General features: G+C 38.9%; 1 protein-coding gene across 2 annotated transcripts in view; it reads right to left on the reverse strand.

Annotated features, from left to right (window-relative positions):
* Positions 1-21470, reverse strand: part of mrpl11 (mitochondrial ribosomal protein L11) — a 113855-nt gene that overhangs the window by 55595 nt on the left and 36790 nt on the right. The window contains exons 2-3 of one of the 2 annotated variants that reach the window (XM_028458793.1): positions 13230-13288; positions 5687-5867 (exon numbers count right to left, since the gene is read on the reverse strand). In XM_028458793.1, the coding sequence (XP_028314594.1) occupies positions 5687-5867; positions 13230-13246 (198 nt within the window). In that variant the 5' untranslated portion in view covers positions 13247-13288. The remainder of the gene's footprint in view (positions 1-5686; positions 5868-13229; positions 13289-21470) is intronic. The other variant, XM_028458794.1, reaches the window with a different exon arrangement.

Consider the following 21470-nt stretch of genomic DNA (forward strand, 5'->3'; position numbering starts at 1 on the left):
TCGGAGATAACCTGGAGGAATGTAACACAAGTTCAGTTTGTCTACAGTGTGTTGGAAGTGCAAAAATATGGCTAGCAACTAAAATGATTTATTGTGATTATAATTATACTTTGTTTTAAATTTAACAACTACACTACAAATACATATTTTATGTCATTGTTTTAATTCCTCCCTGTGCTAAAAGAGCAGCGAAAAATATGTGCCTCAAAATAGAAAAATATTCTTGACTTAATAATGGATAGATTAGTGAACTACAAAAATAATAATTAGTTGCAGCTCTAATGACACTGACAGCCACCCATAATCACCTGTAAACAAAAATATAGTAGTGCTTAGAACAGGTATGTTTACAAGCTGCAACCCTCTGCATTTAGTCAGGCTTGGGATCGGCACGAGGAAGATACCGGCTTGCTTTTTCATGGCTGTATCGTCACTGGCTGCTTCATTTGCCCAGTCGTCTTTCTGCATCATTCCTGTACCTCTCATATTGACTTCCTCTTCTTGTCCACAAGTGTGCCCAGATTAGAACATGTTTTATTGGTTATTACTTTTTCCAAATTGCATAAACCCTTCCATTTCAAAAAATAAAAAGGTTCACTTGAATATATCTCACATGATAAAATGTGCAATGATAAAGAATTTTTGATCACTAATTGCATTGATTTCTGATTCTTTCAGATCACCAGATGAGTTAGAGTAGCACTGTGGCATTTTTAAACCAAAGTTAAAAATGGAATGGCAGCAAAGAGCGATGACCATACTATTTTTGGTTTTACTGGCCTTTTCGTCACCGTGAGATTAAGGAATTATATGAGAAAGTAATTAGAGAAAAATCAATAGCAGAGAGACTCTGTTGCAGGTAAGATTCATCCTCTATAGAGAATATTGATAGATAAATAAGAAACAAAAGTAGATTATTGTGGAGAAATGGGTTTTAAATAAAATATATGTGCGTCATAAGCATTCAATGTTAGGCTCAGTCAGTCAGGGATATTAGGTTTCCAGTGATGAATGCGTCGCTGGTGACAGCACTGTGCATCACTTTTTATGTAATGATGCATTCAAAGTCAGATCAGGGAAATTCTCCACATTATTTATCGTCCGCCTCACATTTCTTAAGTAATTAAACAAGCACAGCTCAGCTTTCAATCAATTGTGTACACCTCTGTGTTGTCCCATGTGCAGTACAGCCTTTATGGGATTTTGTGCAAAATTTTATGTGATGCTCCTTTGCGTCACAGTAAATACCACTGCTAATTTAGATATCTTCACACAAAGAAACTATCTTTGTCTTTAACTTTTTATTTTTTTATTCTTAGAAAACAAAAATCTAATCAAAATAATTACCCACAAATACTATACATAGTGATTAAATTAGTAATTAAACATTTATTTAATATATACAGAAGATAAAACATAATCCAAACAAATTGTTTAAAAAAAAAAAAAAATATATATATATATATATATATATATATATATATATAAACAAAATGAATGAGGCACTGCACAAATTAAGACATTAAAGATACCATTACCAACACAAAAAATTAGGATAATTGCACAAAATAACTATAATACAACTTATTTTTTAAAACAGAGTTCTAATGGTGCTTTCTAGGGTCATGTCAAAAAACTTGCACATCCCTCAAGAGAGCAGGGAGAGTCTAATCAGCGGGGAGTAAGGGGGTAGTGGGGTTTATCGTTTTGTATTATTATTTTATAGGCTTTGCAATGTAGTGTAGTTAAACTGATGTGGCCTTGTTTGTTTATAGGAAATAGTACCAACTGCTTTTATAATAATAATACAAGATAAGATATAAGAAGCATACACTTCTATTCCTCCACGTGTGAGGCACCATGAATGGATGTGCCCTTAGCATTTGCCTATACTGTCTATACCACAGACTGCCACTGCCTGTGTGAATGTGGCCATTGATGGATTTACTATGGGGATTGATCTAGTTTTTAAGTGAACAACAGCCTCTAGGGAAGCTGAAAGCTGTCCTTAAAGAGGCTAACTAGATCATTAGTATGTACAAAACCCTCCGTACATTGCTTGCAATCAATCTTGTCACAAACAATCAAACCTTAACAGCCTGCCAAGCATTACAGCAGCAGCAAATTGAGCCTTTATGAGGTAAAACTGGGCATAGGATTTTAAAAGGAGATTTGAAACAACACTATTGAGTGTTGAGAGGCATAGATGAGGGTAATGAACAGGGCATCAGTAATGAATTGAACTGAAAGAAGAAAAATTCTACTTAGGAAGAAAAAAAAGAGGAAACTCAGCTTTTCTTACATGCTCACTACAGTTTGTTCCCAACTCAAAGCTAGAAGACAGCTGACTTAATTTACAGCGAGCTATGCATACATTTCCACACTTGAAGTGAGCATAAGTGGCCATACCAGCCCGTCATTACCCGATCCCGTTAGATCTCAGAAGCTATGCAGGTCTGGGCCTGGTTAGTAGGTAGAAGGGAGACCACAGAGCATTCCAGGTGCCACAGTGAGGTGGCAGTTACCTCAGTGGTATCTGTCATTGTGTCCCTGGGCAAGACACTTTACCCACATTGCCTAGTATACTGTAAATGTAATGTGTGAGTGAGTGATGGTGGTGGTCGGATGGGCCGATGGCGCACTTTGGCAGCCTCGCCTCCGTCAGTCTGCCCCAGGGCAGCTGTGGCTACAATAGTAGTTTACCACCACTAAGTGTGGAGTGAAAGAATGATCACTTAATTCTGTAAAGCATCTTTGAGTGTCCAAAAAAAGCGTTATAAAAAATTGATGCATTATTATTATTATTGTTGGGGTGGAAAGTTGTGGTTTGCATCCCAAAGCAATAAAAAATATATGACAACCTCTGCTGTCTTGCTGCACAAAGTAGTACACATGATTATAAGAGAAAGCCTTCACAGACAGTTCTATTTCAATACCTGGTTTGTAGAGAATAAGACGTGTGTGTGCATACAGGCCCTGCCAAATACAGATATCAGTGTTTTGGGCAAAAAACCTGTGAGGGCAATAGTTGAGTTGGCCATTCCTACATGTATCCAGATGCAGTTGCGGCTGGTGCATTTTTCTCTGGGGGGGCTACAACTCCAAAATAAACGTACACCAAAAACAGGGTTTATGTAGCTTTTAACAAATAAGTAGGAAAATTGCAGTCACAGAACTGCTTTCAAACTAATCAAATTTATTGCCACAGAACCAATAAACAAGCAAGAACAAATGTAGTTTATACAATGGAGTGAGTGAGTGAGTGAGTGAGTGTGTGTCAGGGTTATTATACTTCTTGAAATTTAAAGCAGAACTAAGTAACTTTTTCACCTTAATAAATCCTCCTCGTAGTGCCTTTGAGGGTAATACAAGTGTTTATAGGGTGATCAGGGGGTCTTTCATCCCTCCTGCTGTCTCTGGCCAAAGAACAGCACTTGCAACTTTCCCTGCCTCCGACCCGGTGGCAGTCTCGCAGCTCTGTTCTCGTTCTCGCAACAACACATACTGCTTTACGACGGCCCAATACACCTTTTCGCGGTGACATCATCATCCGGGACATTTGCCTTAGCAACGCCCTTTGCCATTTTAAGAGGGGTTTACATTGGCATGACAACCGCTATTTACACTATTTACCGCAGACAACACAAAGGTTTTAATCAATTTTGTACGAATATTTCAGCAGATTAGGGCCAAAGACTTGGCACCGATGTGAAGGGAAGTTACATCTGGTTGGTTTGGAATCATGTCCATACAGAGCACCTCAAGGTTCATGGAAAAATGACCCGACAACATGGCCAGATCTCCAATGAGCTGCTATTTACGATTAGCTCATTAACAGCCCTGGCGTCTACACAATGGAGAAGATGAATACTTACAAAAGCTTGGATCTATATACAGTATATTCTTTAAGGTAGGCTTATGTATGTGTTTTTGTGTCTATATAGGCCTGTGTCATCATGATAATTGGTTCGTTACGTGATGTGGTTATGCTAGGCTAGCGCCGCTAATAATATAATAATAATAATACAGTCTAAATTAAAACATAAATGGGTATATGAAGCACATTGTTAATTTAATATACGAGTCAACGCATTGCATATTTACTGTTATTTTCACATTGCTTGTCTTCAAGTTAGACATTATAGCCATAAACATTTCAATCATTACTGAATAAATTACAATTTAAATGTAGGATAATTCATAATCAATGTTATAAAATCAGTCAGAAAGAAATTAGATCCCCAAAATACACAACCTACCATTAACAAAATGTCTACTGCAAACATACGACCACTTTGATTTTGGGCTCCATGGAGTTCCATCTGCATTTGTTCACCTCAGTGCTTGGATCCATAGTTTCCGTTTCTGGACTTTTTCTGTCTGTATTCTGTAAAAAGCTATGTTTTCCTTCAGCCAGGCGAGGTTATGACAGACAAATACTACGTAGGATTTGGGCATTATACAATAAAAATCAGCCAGACTGCAAGATCAGTGGTAAATAGCGGCTGTCAGGCAAATGATTACCACTGTTAAAATGGCGGCGCGCATTGGTTAGTCAAGTGCTGACGTCACACGAAAAGGTGTATACACACTAAAGGTGCGTTCACACCGAACGCAACTGTAGCGACTGCAGTCACTTAAATCGCCCGTGATGAGTCACTTGAACACAGTGGTGCTTTTTGGTCACTTCATCTCTCCAGTGGTGTCATTACCAGGGAACGTGTGTGTGTGTGTGTGTGTGTGTAGCAGGGTGACAGGGGAGACAGCTGGCTGATCACTTCCCTTATCATAAACAGCCCCGTTTTTACGGTATAAATGCTCAACTTACTAAGTTACTAAAGGATGAGTTCACACAGAATGTAGGTTTATTCAAGATTAACAGCTTTAATTTTGCCCCGGTACGTTTAAAAAGCCTCCCACTGTCTATCTCACTGAAGCGAGAAACAGTAGCTGCTGTCATAACCAAAAGGGACCTTTAGGGGAAGCACTAAGTGAAAGTTACTTAGTTCTGTTTTAATTAGTTTTATTTATTTATAAAATATAATATAAGACAGAGTTAAGAGAGAGGTCATTTAGGTTAGAGAGGGTCCCATTCCTCTCTCTAACACTCCCTCTATGTCTGCTTCGTCCCTTGTGTGTTTGCTCCTGTACTCCTTCTGGCTTTTGTCTTGCAGGTCCGTGGGATCCTCAGTGTGGAGTTACAGAGTCTCAACAACTCTGTCTCCACCCTTTCCTCTGCACACACCCAACACAGCATAACGTGGATGGCTGTTCATCATAGGAATGAGATCCACACAAGGTTCCTGCTGCTTAACAGAAGGTTTTCCTTGCCGCCATGATGAATTCATGTTGGGTGTGGGATACATATGTATGTGTATATACGTATATATGCATATGTGTGTATCCATAAAATGAAGAGTCCGTCCTTAAGACTGCTCTACTGATTGAGATTGAAGACCTAGTTTACAAAATATGTAAAATGTAGAAGATGTAGAAGGAAAGTGTTTGACGATGTAGAATGAGGCAACGGCGAGTTATTAGTGGAGTTACTGGCTAGTAAAACAAGTAAAATCAAGTAAAATTTGCTTTGCCAAAGCTTGACTAATCTGGCATTTAAAGAGAACTGCATACACTGCTACTGAGAGCCAGGAGGAGACACAAGATGTTAAATATGGAGTAATTTTACCTGTCCCAGGATGGGCCCAAGTGGAGGTCCAGGCGCTGCCTGTCCTGACCTGACTATAGCTCGAATCACACTTGCTGTGTCCAATTTCTTCACAGCCTTGGCTGCTTTGGAGATCTTTGACATTATTGCTGATGTGGAAAAAATTCTAAATGTGCCTGCAAGTCGTCTGAGAATCCATCCACTAAAAAACAGAAGAAAAGCAAATTAGGCTCTAAAACACACAACCGCCACAATTCAGTCTCGCAGTGGGCTCATTAAAACATCATACACAGAAGTCGAAAGATACCCGCAGGAAAAAATCCCTGCCTTTCTATTCTGTGGAAGGCAAGTAATTAAAAATCTTTGCCTTTGATCGTCTAAGCCGGAGCAGCCTTTACCTGAAGGTGTGTTTGGTATGGATCAGCAGTCTGAGATATTGAGTTATATTTATATAGTAACTTCTCTGAAACATTATCAAAACTGTGCCAAATGGCCTTTGGCACCTCACTTGTGGGTGAGAAGTGGCTTCCTAATAAATGAGTACTGCAGCTCATTCTCAGTCTAAAGACTATTCTTTGGAGGTCATTAGTCAAGGACACAGAAACAAGGAGCAGCCAAACTTTTTTCTAAAGAAAGAAACTACAACTGTGAACGATCTGAATTGGGCAACCAAGCTTTAAAATATTTTGATTTGAAACAAATGAGCAAATTTGGTTTCATGATCCATCAGGTCCTGCGTTTCCATTAACCTTGGAAATGCACAAAATGTAAATAGCGTAATAAAAACTGGTAATGGAAACACCTGAATTTTCAAAAAACTCACTAAAAAGTTTAGATATAGAAATGTGTTGCAAAAGCAACATAGAAACACTTTTTCCACAAATACACATCACAGAGCATGACATACATGATCATATGACGTGACGTACCTAGTCACATGACTATTTCTCTCCAGGAAAACATGACGCGGTAAATGTAAACAAAAGAGGGGACCGGGACATTCTTAGGATTATACTTAAAATGTTTACTGCCACATTAGATGTGAAACAACAAAGGAATACGGAGTGTTTTAAGGAGGTTCTGAGCGTCCATCTTTCTGCAGTGAAGTCTCGCGGGATGAGATTTCACGGGAGTTACTAGGCTTCAGCCCCAACGATCACTGGAAACACGCTCAAAGGGCAATTGACATTAAGAAATATCTTATATTTTGCGAAAATCTGTTATGGAAACCCAGCTAGTGAGATGTTAGTTGGGTATAAACCCAGCAAGTCTCTCAGATCTATGGACAGGTCAGATAATGAAACCCAGAGTTCACAACAAACAGTGAAAAAGCTTTTTCATTTACGCAGTGCAATTTTCTTTTTACAGTTTAATCTACATATTGTAATTCCTTTTTATTGAGTTAATAGTGTAATTATGTTAATTTAATAAGCTGGATTTAAATGCAAGATGGGAGATGAGGGACGTGGTGTTTGCATATACATCAAAAACAATTGGTGCAACAACGGTGAGCTAGTCTCATGTCATTGCTGTCCTGATGTAAAACTACTGACTATAAAATGTAGACATTGTTCTTCCCTGATCTGTTATAACTTTTGCCAGTTTAGAAAACTCCACGTAAGTATAAGTAAGTATTTCTAACTTGTACAAATAGATATCAGTTCATAAAAAAAGGCTTCACTATTGCGATATTACCCAGAACCGTGATACTTTCTCTGGTATAGTATTGTGGTTATTCATTTTGAACACGTATTGTGACAACTCTAGTGCGTGCTATGCTCACACACACACACACAACACTGAAACATTCCGTAATCAAGTATAAATATTAAGTCAATAATAAAGTTAATATTAAATCAAGTAAAAAAAATCAGCCGATTTATGATAGAAATAAACAGCATAAAGTTGCCACATTATGTTTGTTCAGAAGCGGTCATATCAATGTAATCACTGCGGAGGCGATGGTGCACGGGAGCAGACGGAGCGCTATATCAATCTGTAACCAGTAAAAAGTGGCCATAAAAAGATGTAGATGAACTGATATGCGGAAACCTTTGTTAACAGGAGTGCAGCAGCCCACCATACCTGCCCGTTCATAACAAGTAGTTATAAGCATCTAGAGACTTAATGCCTTTAGGTTTTCTTTTGTATATACACTGAGTTATTCTATCAGATATGTAGAAATGTCTGACCATTGAACATCGGGCCAGGAGCGCATATCAGATGACCACTCGTTTTCAGGAATGCTGCATTGGTCCCACAATCGTTCACCTATACTTAAAGTGAGTTTCCTTAAATAAGCGACTGCATCCTCAGGTGACATGCTCTCTACATACTTCAAACTATTTTCAAGCCTAAATAGCGGTTCATTCATTGTCATTTTTTAATTTTTCCAGCGTCACATATGTAAACAACACTGTTTGCACGCTTATGTCAGTCAAGGTGTCTCATGTTTGTCCACATTGAAATGGGTCTATTGTTGAAATTCAGCACTGCAAACCATTTGTTTGGTGAACAAATCAATAGTTAAAGCTGCAGTATTCCAGTTTTTTTGGTGTAATTTGTCAAAAATCCATAATCCTCTTTCAGCATATTGTAATCCAAAGTGTTCTGAGTGGACAGTGAATCTCTTCTCCTTCTGGCCCTGTAAATGAGCTTTAGAAATACAGGAGTGTGACGTTGGACTTCAGCCAATCAGAGATCTTTCTACCAACAGGGCGATCCATGAGCTGTTTTGGGCGATACTATTGGCTGCTCAAGTTGCTCGTCAAAAGTCTAAGCGCGTTCACGATCTGAGAGTAGGGAGAGTGTGATCACTGTGATGGCATTGTATTCAACAGAAGTCCCCATTGCAGCTTTTGGCACATCGGTTACATGGCAAAACAAGAGGAAAAAGAAAGACAGAGGTAGATAAGCAACAGTCTAAAGGCACAAACATGTTCAGGAGGAACGGACTCCGCAGAGGCTCCTGTAACTCGGTGTGTGCGACGGACTGGGCACGATCAGCATTCAGTCCATGCGCAGTCCACCCCACATAGCGAATCAAAGAGAGAGAATGATAACAGATGGGATAAATAGCTTGTAAACCTAAGAGAAACATTATCTAAGGTGGAGAGGAAAGACCTAAATCATTTGCAGTGTGGATGTGGAGTGTCTGCTCTGTTCAGCTGTGAGCCTCTTACTGTCCTCACAGCAGCGAGTGATACGTGCTTTCATGTCTTTAAAACATCAGAAAACTCTCCAATAGCACAAGATAAAGTCCAAACATTTGTTACTAGTCTCAATGCAGAAAACAGTCGCAAAGAGGTCCACAGTGTGTGCGTGCACGCAAGCGTTCACAAGAAGACCGGTAACATTCGTTCAGGAGAGGGGAGGGCGAGTCTTACAGTTCTACAAACTGCAGCTTTAAGCACAAGGGCACTGCAGTAACAGATGGTAAAGGGTTAACTATACTTTTCAAACCAATTTCAACAATCCTTTCAAACCTTCAGCATGCGTTTTAAGTCACCGCTGTCATCATTGAAGTTGTTGCATATATTTATTGTTCTGATAGTTGCCATTTATTTATTATGATCTCTAATGATCACGTCCACTTGAGATACAGCTACTACACACAACTGTAATATACACGAGGTCTTGACTAGGAGTAGCACTCGGGGTAACGGTTAAAACACAAGCTAACTCCATAATGATATAATGTGCTTAAGTCTCTTAGTTATGAACACTGGAGATGACTTCTTGTGCAGCTGTCTTTAAATTGCCAATTAGGAAGAAGCCATTGGCTAAGCTGACAGCTAAAAGTTAGATCCCACTCCTGGACTCCAATTAACTCATATTGGAGAGAGGCAGGGGTGGCTGTCAGACAGCTAAAAATAAACCAAACATCAATTTCAACACATGCAAATAGCCTACGTTTGAATTACTGTGTATTATATCAACGCTGCATTTCCCCTACAATGGTTGAGCGCAGCAAACCACCCCCACTAATTTCCCTCGAGGCTGCGAATACAGGAGAACATTGACAGATATTTTTAACAACATTTCAGAGTTGATTTTTAATCAACAGATGAGCTACCCCTGGTGCCCTTTCTGCATTTGCGTTTTCCAAACTGTAATAAACCATAGCGCTATGCTTTACACTTTGAGAAAGCCACACTAAGAATTGACAAAATACTCTAATCTAGCCTTATTGTGCTAATTCTGCCACCTACTGACAGGGAGGGATATTAATTATTGCATATTTTGTTTAAGACAAGCCAAGGCAAGGCAGGGCAAATGTATTTGTATTAGGGATGTAACGATTAATCGTAAGGCAGCTAAAAAAATCGATTCATAGGTATCATGATTCACATCAATACTGTGAAAATTGAATCGCAGTACTTTTTTAACCAGCCGAGAGCGCTATCCAGAAGTGTTGGCGGCGGGCGGAATCTGCTCCTACTTTCTTTCTGGCCGCATTCTACTTTTAAACATGTTCATAAATGATTCCTTACCCCTTTAGCACCAAAAAATATCTTTAATATTACGTCATTATCTGTAAAAGTCAAGTTTTTCTATTAGCTCTGTCTGCGAGGATAGCATCTCTTCTTCACTGCAAGATATCTGCATGCCAACCGACCACTGGGTTACCAGCGCCCTCTGCTGGTCCAAACAAATATCTGACGTAAATACTGTGAAATGACTCTTTTTTTTTTTTAAGTCCAATTGTTAAGGCACAAAATACATTTTCAGTTGCACTTTTAAAAAGAACTATTATACAGTTTTGCAATGTTTACCATAGAACCAGAAGTTAAATTAATAGGCTTCCTCTTCATTTGTATTATTCCTTTATTTATTTCATTCAAGATTTATTTTAGTTAAATTGCATTGTTTTGAATAGTTTATCAAGGGATTCTTTTGACAATGAAAAATAAAAGGAAAACAGTAAAGTTCCCCCCCCCAAAAAAAAAGGAATATTTTTCAGTCATCATTTTTCTACAGTCCCATTTTGTAAAATAAATCGTGAGAGAATCGTATCGTGAATCCAGGATCGTGAATCGAATCGGGAGTTGAGTGAATCATTACATCTCTAATTTGTATAGCGCATTTCATACACAAGGCAACTCAATGTGCTTTACATAATCAAGAAGTGCAACAGAAAACATTCAACAGCTTAAAATCTATAAAACATTAACTCATCAACTGCCAAAGACGTCTAAAGGGCGACCGTGGCTCAGGTGGTAGAAGGTCGTCTTCTAATCGAGAGGTTGGGGGTCGATCCCAGTACCTGACTATGTGTCGAAGTGTCCTTGGGCAAGACACTGAACCCTAAGTTGCTCCCAGTGGTTGACTAGCGCCTTGCATGGCAGTCCTGTCCCATTGGTGTGTGAATGTGAGATTGATTGGGTGAATGAGCTGATATGTAAAGCGCTTTGGGACTGCTTCAGTGTGGTTATAAAGCACTATATAAATGAAGTCCATTTACCATTTTAAAGATGTTAATTGTGTTTTTCGGCTGGAATTGCTAGGAGACAGTGTGACGAAGCTCTCCTGTGATAATCAATCTTGTACCATGATGTAGTGACCAACTGGTGCCATGTAGGTGACAGCAGCATACCTTTGGATGAGAGATCACCCGTGATGAGCAGAGCTCAGAGGAAGAGGAAAGGAGTTTGCAAGACAGAAAATGGTGCTGCGAGAGTTGATGCTGAAGCTCCCAGCAGCTCACACTTGACCAGAACATGTGTGGAACTAAGTGGACTATTGAGAGTGCCGTGATGGTGAGGGAAAATTATCAAAAAATGGGGCAAGCATCAGCATGTTCGGGATGAGGAGGAAGTTGTGTGTCGGGAGACTGACGGGGGGAGAGACTTGGAGGAAGGCCAAAATACAGTAAGAAACTCATTCAACTCTGACATAGATGGCAAAATAATAATAATTTTGCCATCAAAAGCCCAGTCTCAGTGTTGTTTTTGTAGTTTTATAGTAGGAAGCTAATGATGGTGTCCCCTAAAGCAAAAAAAAAAAATGGCTTCAAAGTCACTAATACATTTTTTCAGAAAAAGGATTTTTTCTCAACCTTTTGTCACAAACTGGCGATTTGTGTGAAACTTGCCTCTATTCAACTGCGGATTACAAAAAAAAAAATTCTGATGAAACTTGAGTCTTTCTGTGGGTCTTGAAAAAAAATAAGTGAAAATCATCTAAAATGCCTGGCAATATGGGGTTGGCTGCTCTGAAAAGGGCTGGCAATGAATGAGTTAATGTCGGCAAAAAAAAAATCATCAGTAAAAAAGTTTAAAATTATCAACAAACACATTACATCAACAACATAACCAAAAATATCCCTCTCAAACGCAGTAGAGAAAAGAGTGCCTTTAACTTTGATTTAAAAATGTTCACATTGGATACTGACTTCAGCTCTGCTGCAGTTTGTTCCACTTCTTTGCGGCATAACAACTAAACACAGCCTGTTTACTGTGAGCTCTGGTCTCCACTATCTGACCTGTGTCCATAGATCTGAGAGACCTGCTGGGTTTATAACTGACTAACATATCACTGATCTATTCTGGACCCCACCCATTCACACATTTATACACCAGGAGCATATCTATTGCAACTAAACAGCATGATCTCCCACTTCCACTCTAGTTTGAAAAGCCCTGCTGTACATTATTGTAATGACTTTTAGAATGTCATTACTTGCAAAAGCTGGACAGTAAAAGCATTTATTCGAATAAACAGACTGTTTTTAAATCTGCTTTATTAAACTGCAAATGATTGATTGACATTCTTTTTTCACTCACTTTGTGGCTTCTATTTTACAGTGGGCAGTGCAAGGTAATGTGTTCCTTAGCAACACGTTATTTCAGGATTTTTTTTTTTTTTTGCTGTATCAGCAGACAAAAAAGCAACTGTTTGGCGATTCAAGGACGCAGAATTTTGTACAGAAATGCATTTAAATCAAGCCGCCTGACAAATGCATTTACAATAGACAATAGTTTTTGACTCGGAGGCATGAAATTTCACCTTTTTGAAATTTAATACATTTCAAAGCAGAGGGTTTATATTGAAAATGGATAAGGATTTTTTAAATAAAGTAATATTTATTACTTTTATCGGTTTTTACTTTTCAAGGAAGCTATATTTGGTGCACTTTATTGATTGCACTACATTGATGCACTTCTCTTTTTTCAGTAAATTGCAGAGCCATTGGAGATTACACAGGCTCCACAGACTGCACATGAGAGCAGTCCATCCATTAGTGACATTAGTGGACCTTTATTATGTTATCTATTAATGGAACAGTCTGCTTGATGTTAAGTATACAAATAAAACCATATAAATAATTACTTATTATAATTATTATTTTTTTCTAAATAGATAGACAGATCATTGATAATAACTCTTGTAAGCTAAACGAAAGTTTGAGAAGCCACTTTGGAGTTGAAATCTTCTGTTTTTTGAAATAAAGGAAGACAATCAGAATGTCAGTGACAATGAGGATGATGATCATCTGTAGGAAAATAGACTTGCATTACTTTAAAATAGTCACTGTTGTAAGTGCTTGAAAAGATGTACTTACTTTTTGTTTTTAGACATTTGTGCTCTTAGTTTTCAATCATTTCATTCAATTCTGAGAGGCTGTAAAGAAAAAAACATTTAGTTGTGCAGCTTCTTTTCATTTAAATTAAGGCACATGTCACATTATCCATTGATCTCCATTTTTGCAGTGAGGTGGTTATGGAAGACATGTAATTAAAAAAGTGAGCACCAGGCAACAACGCCAATGTGCTCTCCTGAGCACTGGTAGATCAAAAAATGTATGTGCACCCCTGTTTATATTACCTCTCACAATTAAAATGATTTATTAGGCACTCAGCCTTCATTGGTATGGACCCTAAGATTCAATGGCCACGTTTACATGGGAGCTTTAATTCCTCTTTCATTCAGAATAAAAGTTAATTCCTCTTCAAACTGACCTTGTAAATACTTAATTCCTAATGCAAATGTAATTCTGAATTAAACTTAAATTTGCATTAGGTGGCTGGATTATTCTGATTTTATTTCTGAATTAAATAATTTCTCTATCTTGTAAACAGCTTTAAGTTAATTCCGGTCGTTCTGCGCATGTGCGACCTGCTGCTATGACACGCTGGTGATGACATAATCCAGGATGGCCCCCCGAGACTCTAGCTAAGACTATTTATTTAATAAGAGCCTTAATAAACATGAATACAATGAAAAGAGAGGATGGACTGAAGAATGAACATGCGGATATTCACACGGACACACAGACTTATTACACACACATGGACACCGGTAAACGGAACAGGCTTCATCGGGGCATGAAGCACCAGAGCTTCACTAATGATGTGCAGATCATTGTAAAGTTCATTTTTCACTCTTTGTCCTGTATAGTGGAGGTAGAACAGTTGTTTCGTTACTTCAAAACTACAATCAAAATAAAAGCAAAAACAGTTCTCATGTGGTTTTCTATGTTGTAACTGAAAAGAAAAGGTTTATTGTGTGTTTTTTCTCAATAGACATGATACGTCATGTTCGCCCCCTGTCCAATCAGAACCCTTCCCAACCCACAAGCCTAAAGAGGAATTAAATAAAGCCGAATAAACCAGTTTTACATGTAAACGTCTATTCGGAATTACTATTTCGATGAAAACGCAAAGCAGAACACTTTAATTCCGAATAATTTAATTCAGAATAACAAATTCTGAATTATAAAACATCTTGTAACTGTGGCCAATGACCAGCACAAGGACACTTCAAAACCAGAACAGGTCTAGCCTGGAATCAAATCTGGAACTCCTGGATTAGGAAACAACCCCTCTACACCTACTTTTACGGAGTTTTTTAAATGCTGAGGAACAATATGTTGAATTCCAATAATCAAATTCTTTTAAGAACATAACAAAATACTAATACAAAAACACTTAAGATTCATAGTTGTTTTTTGAAATACGTCAGTGTAATGCTGGGGTTACCCAAATTTGTGACAGTTAATGCCTCACATTTGATGACAGTACGAGTCAGTGGCAAATTGTCATGCTCAGTGACACTTGGTCACAGACGTGCAGCGCCAGTGCGGATTGTCACAATATGCTACGTGGCAAATGTTGCCAATTGTGTATATATCTGGCTCCACACAACCAAATTCACCAATTCATCAAATCTTGGACATTTCACATTGCTTCACATGTTTCTCCAAAATACAGCCTAATGTCAAAAAAGACAGTATTATAATGAGTTACGGATTATGGAAAAATTCACTTTATAATGGTTTTGCTACAGTGACATACATTCGTTTAGCCTCATTCAGAGGGCCAAAGTTGAAAAAGTTCTGTTTTTTCCCTCCTTTGCTATTCCACATTTTGTAAAAAGTCACCTCCAAACGGGCGAGTTGGATTTTTCCAACTCCTCCTCCTGACGACGCTCTCCTGTGAATATCGAGCTTGTACCATGATGTAGTGACCAACTGGTGACATGTAGGTGGCAGCAGCGCACCTTTGGATGAGAGATCACCCATGTTGGGCACAGCTCAGAGGAAGAAGAAAGGAGTTTGCAAAACAGAAAATGGTGCCACAAGAGTTGATGCTGAAGCTCCCAGCAGCTCACAGCAGCGCACACTCGACCAGAGCATGTGTGGAACTAAGTGGACTATTGAGAGTGTCGTGATGGTGAGGGAAAACAATTTAAAAACGGGGCAAGCGGTGAAAATCGGCATGTCCGGGATGAGGAGAATGAGAATTTCACATTGCTTCACATGTTTCTCCACCAAGTCATGGGGCTCCTGTTATGGGACTTCCCCCCTTCAAGTATTTGGATGTAAATGGTACAGCCCAATGTCAACACAGAAAGTGCTATAATGAGTTACGGAAAGTATTATGGAAAAATTCACTTTATAATGGTTTTGCTACAGTGACATACATTCTTTTAGCCTCATTCAGAGGGCCAAAGTTGAAAAAGTTCTGTTTTTTCCCTCCCTTGCTATTCCGCATTTTGTAAAAAGTCACCTCCAAATGGGCAAGGTGGGTTTTTCCAACTCCTCCTCCTGATAATCCTGGCTCCTCCTACCCTATATAAGAATGTGAGCACCTCCCTCTCAAACTACCTCACAGGTAAAACAAACATACCGATGGCAGGTTGATATTACAGTTAACATCACAGTTAATATCTTTATGTTCAGTATTGAGATTATCCAGTATATAAATGAACCGAAGAGCACTCACAAGCAGTTTGAATTTTAGTAGCCGTTATATTACCTTGTATCGCCTATACTATTCCTGCGACCAGAAGAGGTGCGAATGAAAACAAAGTGGCGTAGCAGCTCATGTGGGCTTTTGAAACAGCTGACTGAGCTGATAGTTCACTTCCCTGCGACGCAGAGCGAGCGGTGACAATCAATTCCATTTTTAGTAGTCGTTATACTGCCTCGTAACGCTTTTATGGGATGATCTGCCACGTTTGTGACCCAATGCAATACAGTGGTCGGAAAAAATAATGGACTATCGTCTTAAATGGATTAGTTCTGTTGTCAGTTGAGGGTGAGGAGGAGAAGGAACACTGTTAATGGTACTGCTGCTGCTGCTGTGATAAACAGACGCTGAAGCAGTGCCTGAAGTAGTGTGTTTATGCTAGGGATGGGCGATATAGACTAAAAAAATTAGCCCGATAATTTCTGGTATTTATCACGATAAAAATAAATAAATAAATAAATAAAACAATTCCCAATTTAAAGTGTAAACAAGTTCCTTACAAACACAAATGAATTTGAATACATCAACACTAGACACATTTAAAAAGGCTACAATAGCTGCTGACTCAGAGCTCATGGGATGATATGTTATGGAATATATTTGTGGATCACTCTATTAGTGTTATTGTATGCAATTCATTTATTTTCTCAGTTAAAATGAAATCATTTTTAAAAAAAAAAAAAAAAAAAAAAAAAAAATAAGCACATGAAAAGCAAAAATCTCCATTAGTGTTTTCACTGCTGCTGAATTGTTTATTTTATATCTGATAATGAGTTACATGAAGTTATGGTTGATAAATCTCTCTCTGATTTCCTTTCTGATCAAGCTTGATTATTTAATACTTCAGAATATTTTGGTGTAATAATAATAGTTAAATTACTGTTTAATGGGACCAGCTTTGTCCTTGTGAACACGTAAAATATAATTAAAAAATATTGCGTTTTACAAGTTGGGACAGATGAATAGTGACGTCAGTTTAATACTAACATTTATTTCACACGATGTGCAACATGTTAGCTTTTATCCTTCCAGTGTTAAATCTTACTGGACAGTAACTAAACGTGTACTTTTTACTTTTTCAATTCAATTCAACTTTATTTATATAGCGCAAAATACAACAAACTCATCTCAAAGTGCTGAACAAAATTTAAAGTCCATAGTAAGAAAGACAGACAGAACCCAACAAGATCCACATGAACATGCATTTAGCGACAGTGGGAAGAAATTTTTCTTTATAGGAAGAAATCTCCAGCGGTACCAGGGTCAGAGGTGGCAGCCATCTACTTCGAATGGTTGGTGTTTGGGATTGAACAGAGGGGCAAACAGAATAGCATAGAAAAATAGTCCATCCGAATGTCCCAGACATTGAGCCGCGAACCACCAGCCGAGTGCTCCAGACATGGTCTATTCCATATATGGAGTGGTTAGCTTTAGTTCTTAGCCCAGTCCCATATGTGTCGGTGGGTTAGCATAGCTTAGTTAGCTTTGGTTGAGTTTCCAGTTCATAGTTGTTGCTGGCAGGTACATCCTGTCACAGTGTTTGTGGAACGTTGGGTGGATCTGGCGGAGGATCTTAGACTGATATACTTTGTTGGATAGTTGTCTGGTCTTAACCAAGTAGCGGTCCATGATGTATCGCAGCACGTTACCTGTCGTAACGAGCACCGCCATCTGTGTGTGTGTGAGGGGCTGGGGCCGTGGTGGCAGCGCACACCGCGGAGGCTCCGCGGTGGAGCCTCCGTGAACAACGCTCTGCTCTAGAGAATAAAAAGTTGTTGACACAAAACTTGGAGCAATTTTGGCCCATGGAAAAAGGTTTTTAGGGGCATTCTTGGCTAAATGAATGGCCGTGGCTCTCGCTAATTTCTGAATGGAATTTATCGTTTCTATCGCGTAGTGTTGCGTTCAAGACCACACTATCCGAGACCAAGACTTGCCCGAGACCAGAATGCACCAAGACCAAGACAAGACCAAGACTTTCGGGAGCCGAGACCGAGTCAAGACCAAGACCGAGACAAGCCGAGACCAAGACCATAAACATTTTTTTTTTTTTATTTAAAAAATATATACAGATAAATAAAATTATGACAAGGTTCGACAGTTATATAACATTCTGTCTTTAGTTTTAGTTTCTTTTTAATACATTTGATGGACAAAAAAGGTGCCTGCAAAAAATGAACTAAAATATTAAAACTACTACTGCTACTGATAAATTCACAATTATTCTACATATTTGAAAACAAGATTTTTATGTCAGCTGAATGTACAGCAAGTGTTTAAAAGTATTTCTGCCAAGAAATAACATGGCTGGTCACCTACACACCGCAGAGTGTTTCCTCTTTGCTGTGTTTTTACAAATGTATTCTTTGTGGTTCGTAAAACCAAATTTCACAACCAACAAGTTAGCGAACATGTTTAGCTCCCGCCTCTCTCTCCTACTTGTGTGTGTGAGTGTGTCACACACACGTCACTCGGTCACATTAAGGAAGGTTGCGGTCATTATACGGGGTGGATTAAAGAATGAATAAAGAATTGTTTTATCCCGTTCTTCTCCGTGTTATTATCACATTATAAAAAAGTTTAAAGATAGCAGGAATTAGTGCTGGTCTCAAACGGTCTTGAGGGAAAATCCCGAGTCCGGGCAGCCCGAGTCCGAGACAAGACCGAGTCAAAATGTTTCCGAGACGAGGCCGAGACCTTTAAAATTTGGTCTCTAGACTCGACTACTACAACACTACTATCGTGGGATGACATATTCTTACCGGTGAGAATGTGTTCGATGATATATCGGCCAAATGGTTAAGGATGCTGGGCTTGTAATCAGAGGGTTGCCCGTTCAAATCTCACCCGGGCCATTGCTGTGGGCTGCCCAACCCATCCTCGGGGATGGGTTAAATGCAGAGGACAAATTTCATATGTGTTAACATATATGACCAATAAAGGTGAAAGCTCCAATTTAATTCTTACTTTACAAGTACTCGTGCGTATGCATTAAGGCCCAAAAAACAGCCTGTTTTTAGGAGCGGTCTGAAAGGAAATGATGTAAGGATACACTTCAAATACTTTCACACTCTGTTGTGATCAGCAAAATGGATCAGCACGCGGAGACACAGATGTTTAACGCACTCCACAAATATGGTCACATCAAAAACATGCCCACAATTGCTAGGAATGCTATGCACCGTTACAAACCCTCTCCAGTTAGGTTGCGCTTCGTTGCGAGTGTCACGAATGTGTCACGAATCACGCAAAATTGACATTGGTAATTTGTCGGAGCTCTCTGTAATCCAAGCATTAACATGTCCCATGTCCTGCTATTTTTCACTCATCTCCATTTGTTCTAAGAATCCCAAAAACATAGTATTTGAGGTTTATTTGACCAAACTCCCCTGTATTAGCCCTCTGAAAAGTCACTTTCTGAGCAACTCTACAAAATAGGCTGATTTGCGGCCTACCTTTGCATATTCATTAGTGGACGGGTCTATAGACGGGACACTAACTTCCTCCTCCCCGCACGGTAACGTAGGGCCAGCGGATGGCACGCCTTCCTTCCACCCACTACCTAGCCGAGCTCATGCTGCTTTATAAACACTAGGTAGAGCGTGGGCGCTGAGCGTTTGCTGGTACTTACATAGACTGTAGAAAATAAAGAAAAATAGTACTGCGTGAAGGATGCTGAAATGCTCACCTTCGTGGGCTAGTCTGTTTACATGTCCATCACGGGAGAGAGCTTCCTGGAGGCGCGGCTTCTACAGCTCAGTGCCACGTCGAATTTGTCATCAAAGTGGGAATGCGTCATCAAATTGGAGCGAGGTGTTTGGGCTCGCCCTGCAGTAAGAAAGTAGCAAATCACCCTCTAACTAACGATTGAGGGAATCAATGAAAAAAACACTTAGGGCATGTGTATGAAGCCCAAATAGCACTTTATGATGTTTAAAGCACAGAAATGTGGATTAAGCATAACTTGGGCCCTTTAAACTTATATAGAACACATTCTCATTCATGCTCTCTTGAGTCCTTATATTATTTTTGGTTTTTTTTATTTATGCAGTGCTGTAGATTAAGTACTTTGGTAAATTGTCAGGTCAGAATTAACTGTGACACATGAAATAAGTATGGGATTGTCCAAATTAAAGTCAATATAAAAGCCACAGCCTTTCTCTAGACTGGGGCACTGGCCAAAATCCATAATCTTCTGCTGGAATAAAAGTGATCCTGACACACCCTTAAAAAGAAAAGAAAGAACAATAAAGGAAAGATCAATGGCTGTAGTCAAGGGATGAATAGCTTTAAGACTGAGGCTTGCAATTTAGGAGTTATGCATTCGATGAAAATAAAAAGAAGACTGTAGCAGAACAATATATGGGACTCCCATGCTGCTTCAGACCAACAGACAGGAGACGTTGGGAATCCTATCTGGACTGCTGATTACCCAGCAGCTGTTAAAGCGTAACCACCATGACATATGAAAGGATATTGCAGCAGACAGAGCTCCAAACAGACTTCATTAAATCAGCTCTCCCTCAATGGCTACCTTTCAGAAACAACTGCTTTGCAAAATGTGTTTCTGTCCATTACATTGCAGCAGAAAAGCCCAGTGGACCCCTTTCCACAGCCACTTCCACCACATTCCCAGAACAAAAGCTAGGCAATATGACGAGATTCAAGACAGGGCTCTACACTAACTTTTCCAGTGGTGGCACAGAATTTGGTCGCACCCTTTTTTTGAACTGGGTGGGGGGTACAGCATAGTCATGCATGCTGATGAATAGTTGACTTAACTGGCGTACCGTAGTTTTGTATGAAGTAAAGATTGACGAGATATTTGCTAAATGTTTTCAGGTTTTAGTGCCAATATTAAGTTTTTCTGCAACAAGCAGTGGCTGAAATAACAGGTAATTTATTTTATATAATTTTAAAAGAAGACGTAACATTTTTTTTTAAAATAACAGCAAAGCATAACAACAGGTTACATGTATTCTGTTTTTTATTTTGCAGAAAGGCTGTACTTGAATTAAGTTAACAGTAGCATAACTAACTTAGCATCTGCATTGCTTCACCCCATGGAATTCAGTTCAGAGGGTCCAGCTCTTATAGTGGGGTCTCCTAACCCTCTTCCCCTGTTCAGGGGTCTGCAACCTTAACTCTACAAGGAACCATTTAACCTCATCTCACCTGGATTAAAGTCCTCCTGGAGCCAAAAAATACCTTCTCAATCAAGACAATACAGTGTATTAAATTATATACAGTTAAAATGATATAGAATAATGTTTGATTTGATTCATATTGATCATGTAAATGGAAACTTCAAAACAGTTTAAAATAAAATAAATTCACATCAAGAAATAAAATAGTATCTTGCATCTTCAAATTCTTACACTCTCAGTTTACATGAAGTTTTTTTAATAGTTTTTTCATTATGTTGTCATGGTTACTTTGAGACTTCTCCACAGTAGTTTCAGTGAAAAGAAACTTATTGCACTTTATTTCATGATGGCAGTGTGTAACACTGCATTTTATTTTTTTCAGTGAAAATGTGCAAAAACACTAAT

This window comes from Gouania willdenowi, chromosome 10, assembly GCF_900634775.1.
Source record: "Gouania willdenowi chromosome 10, fGouWil2.1, whole genome shotgun sequence".
Classification (NCBI taxonomy): domain Eukaryota; kingdom Metazoa; phylum Chordata; class Actinopteri; order Blenniiformes; family Gobiesocidae; genus Gouania; species Gouania willdenowi.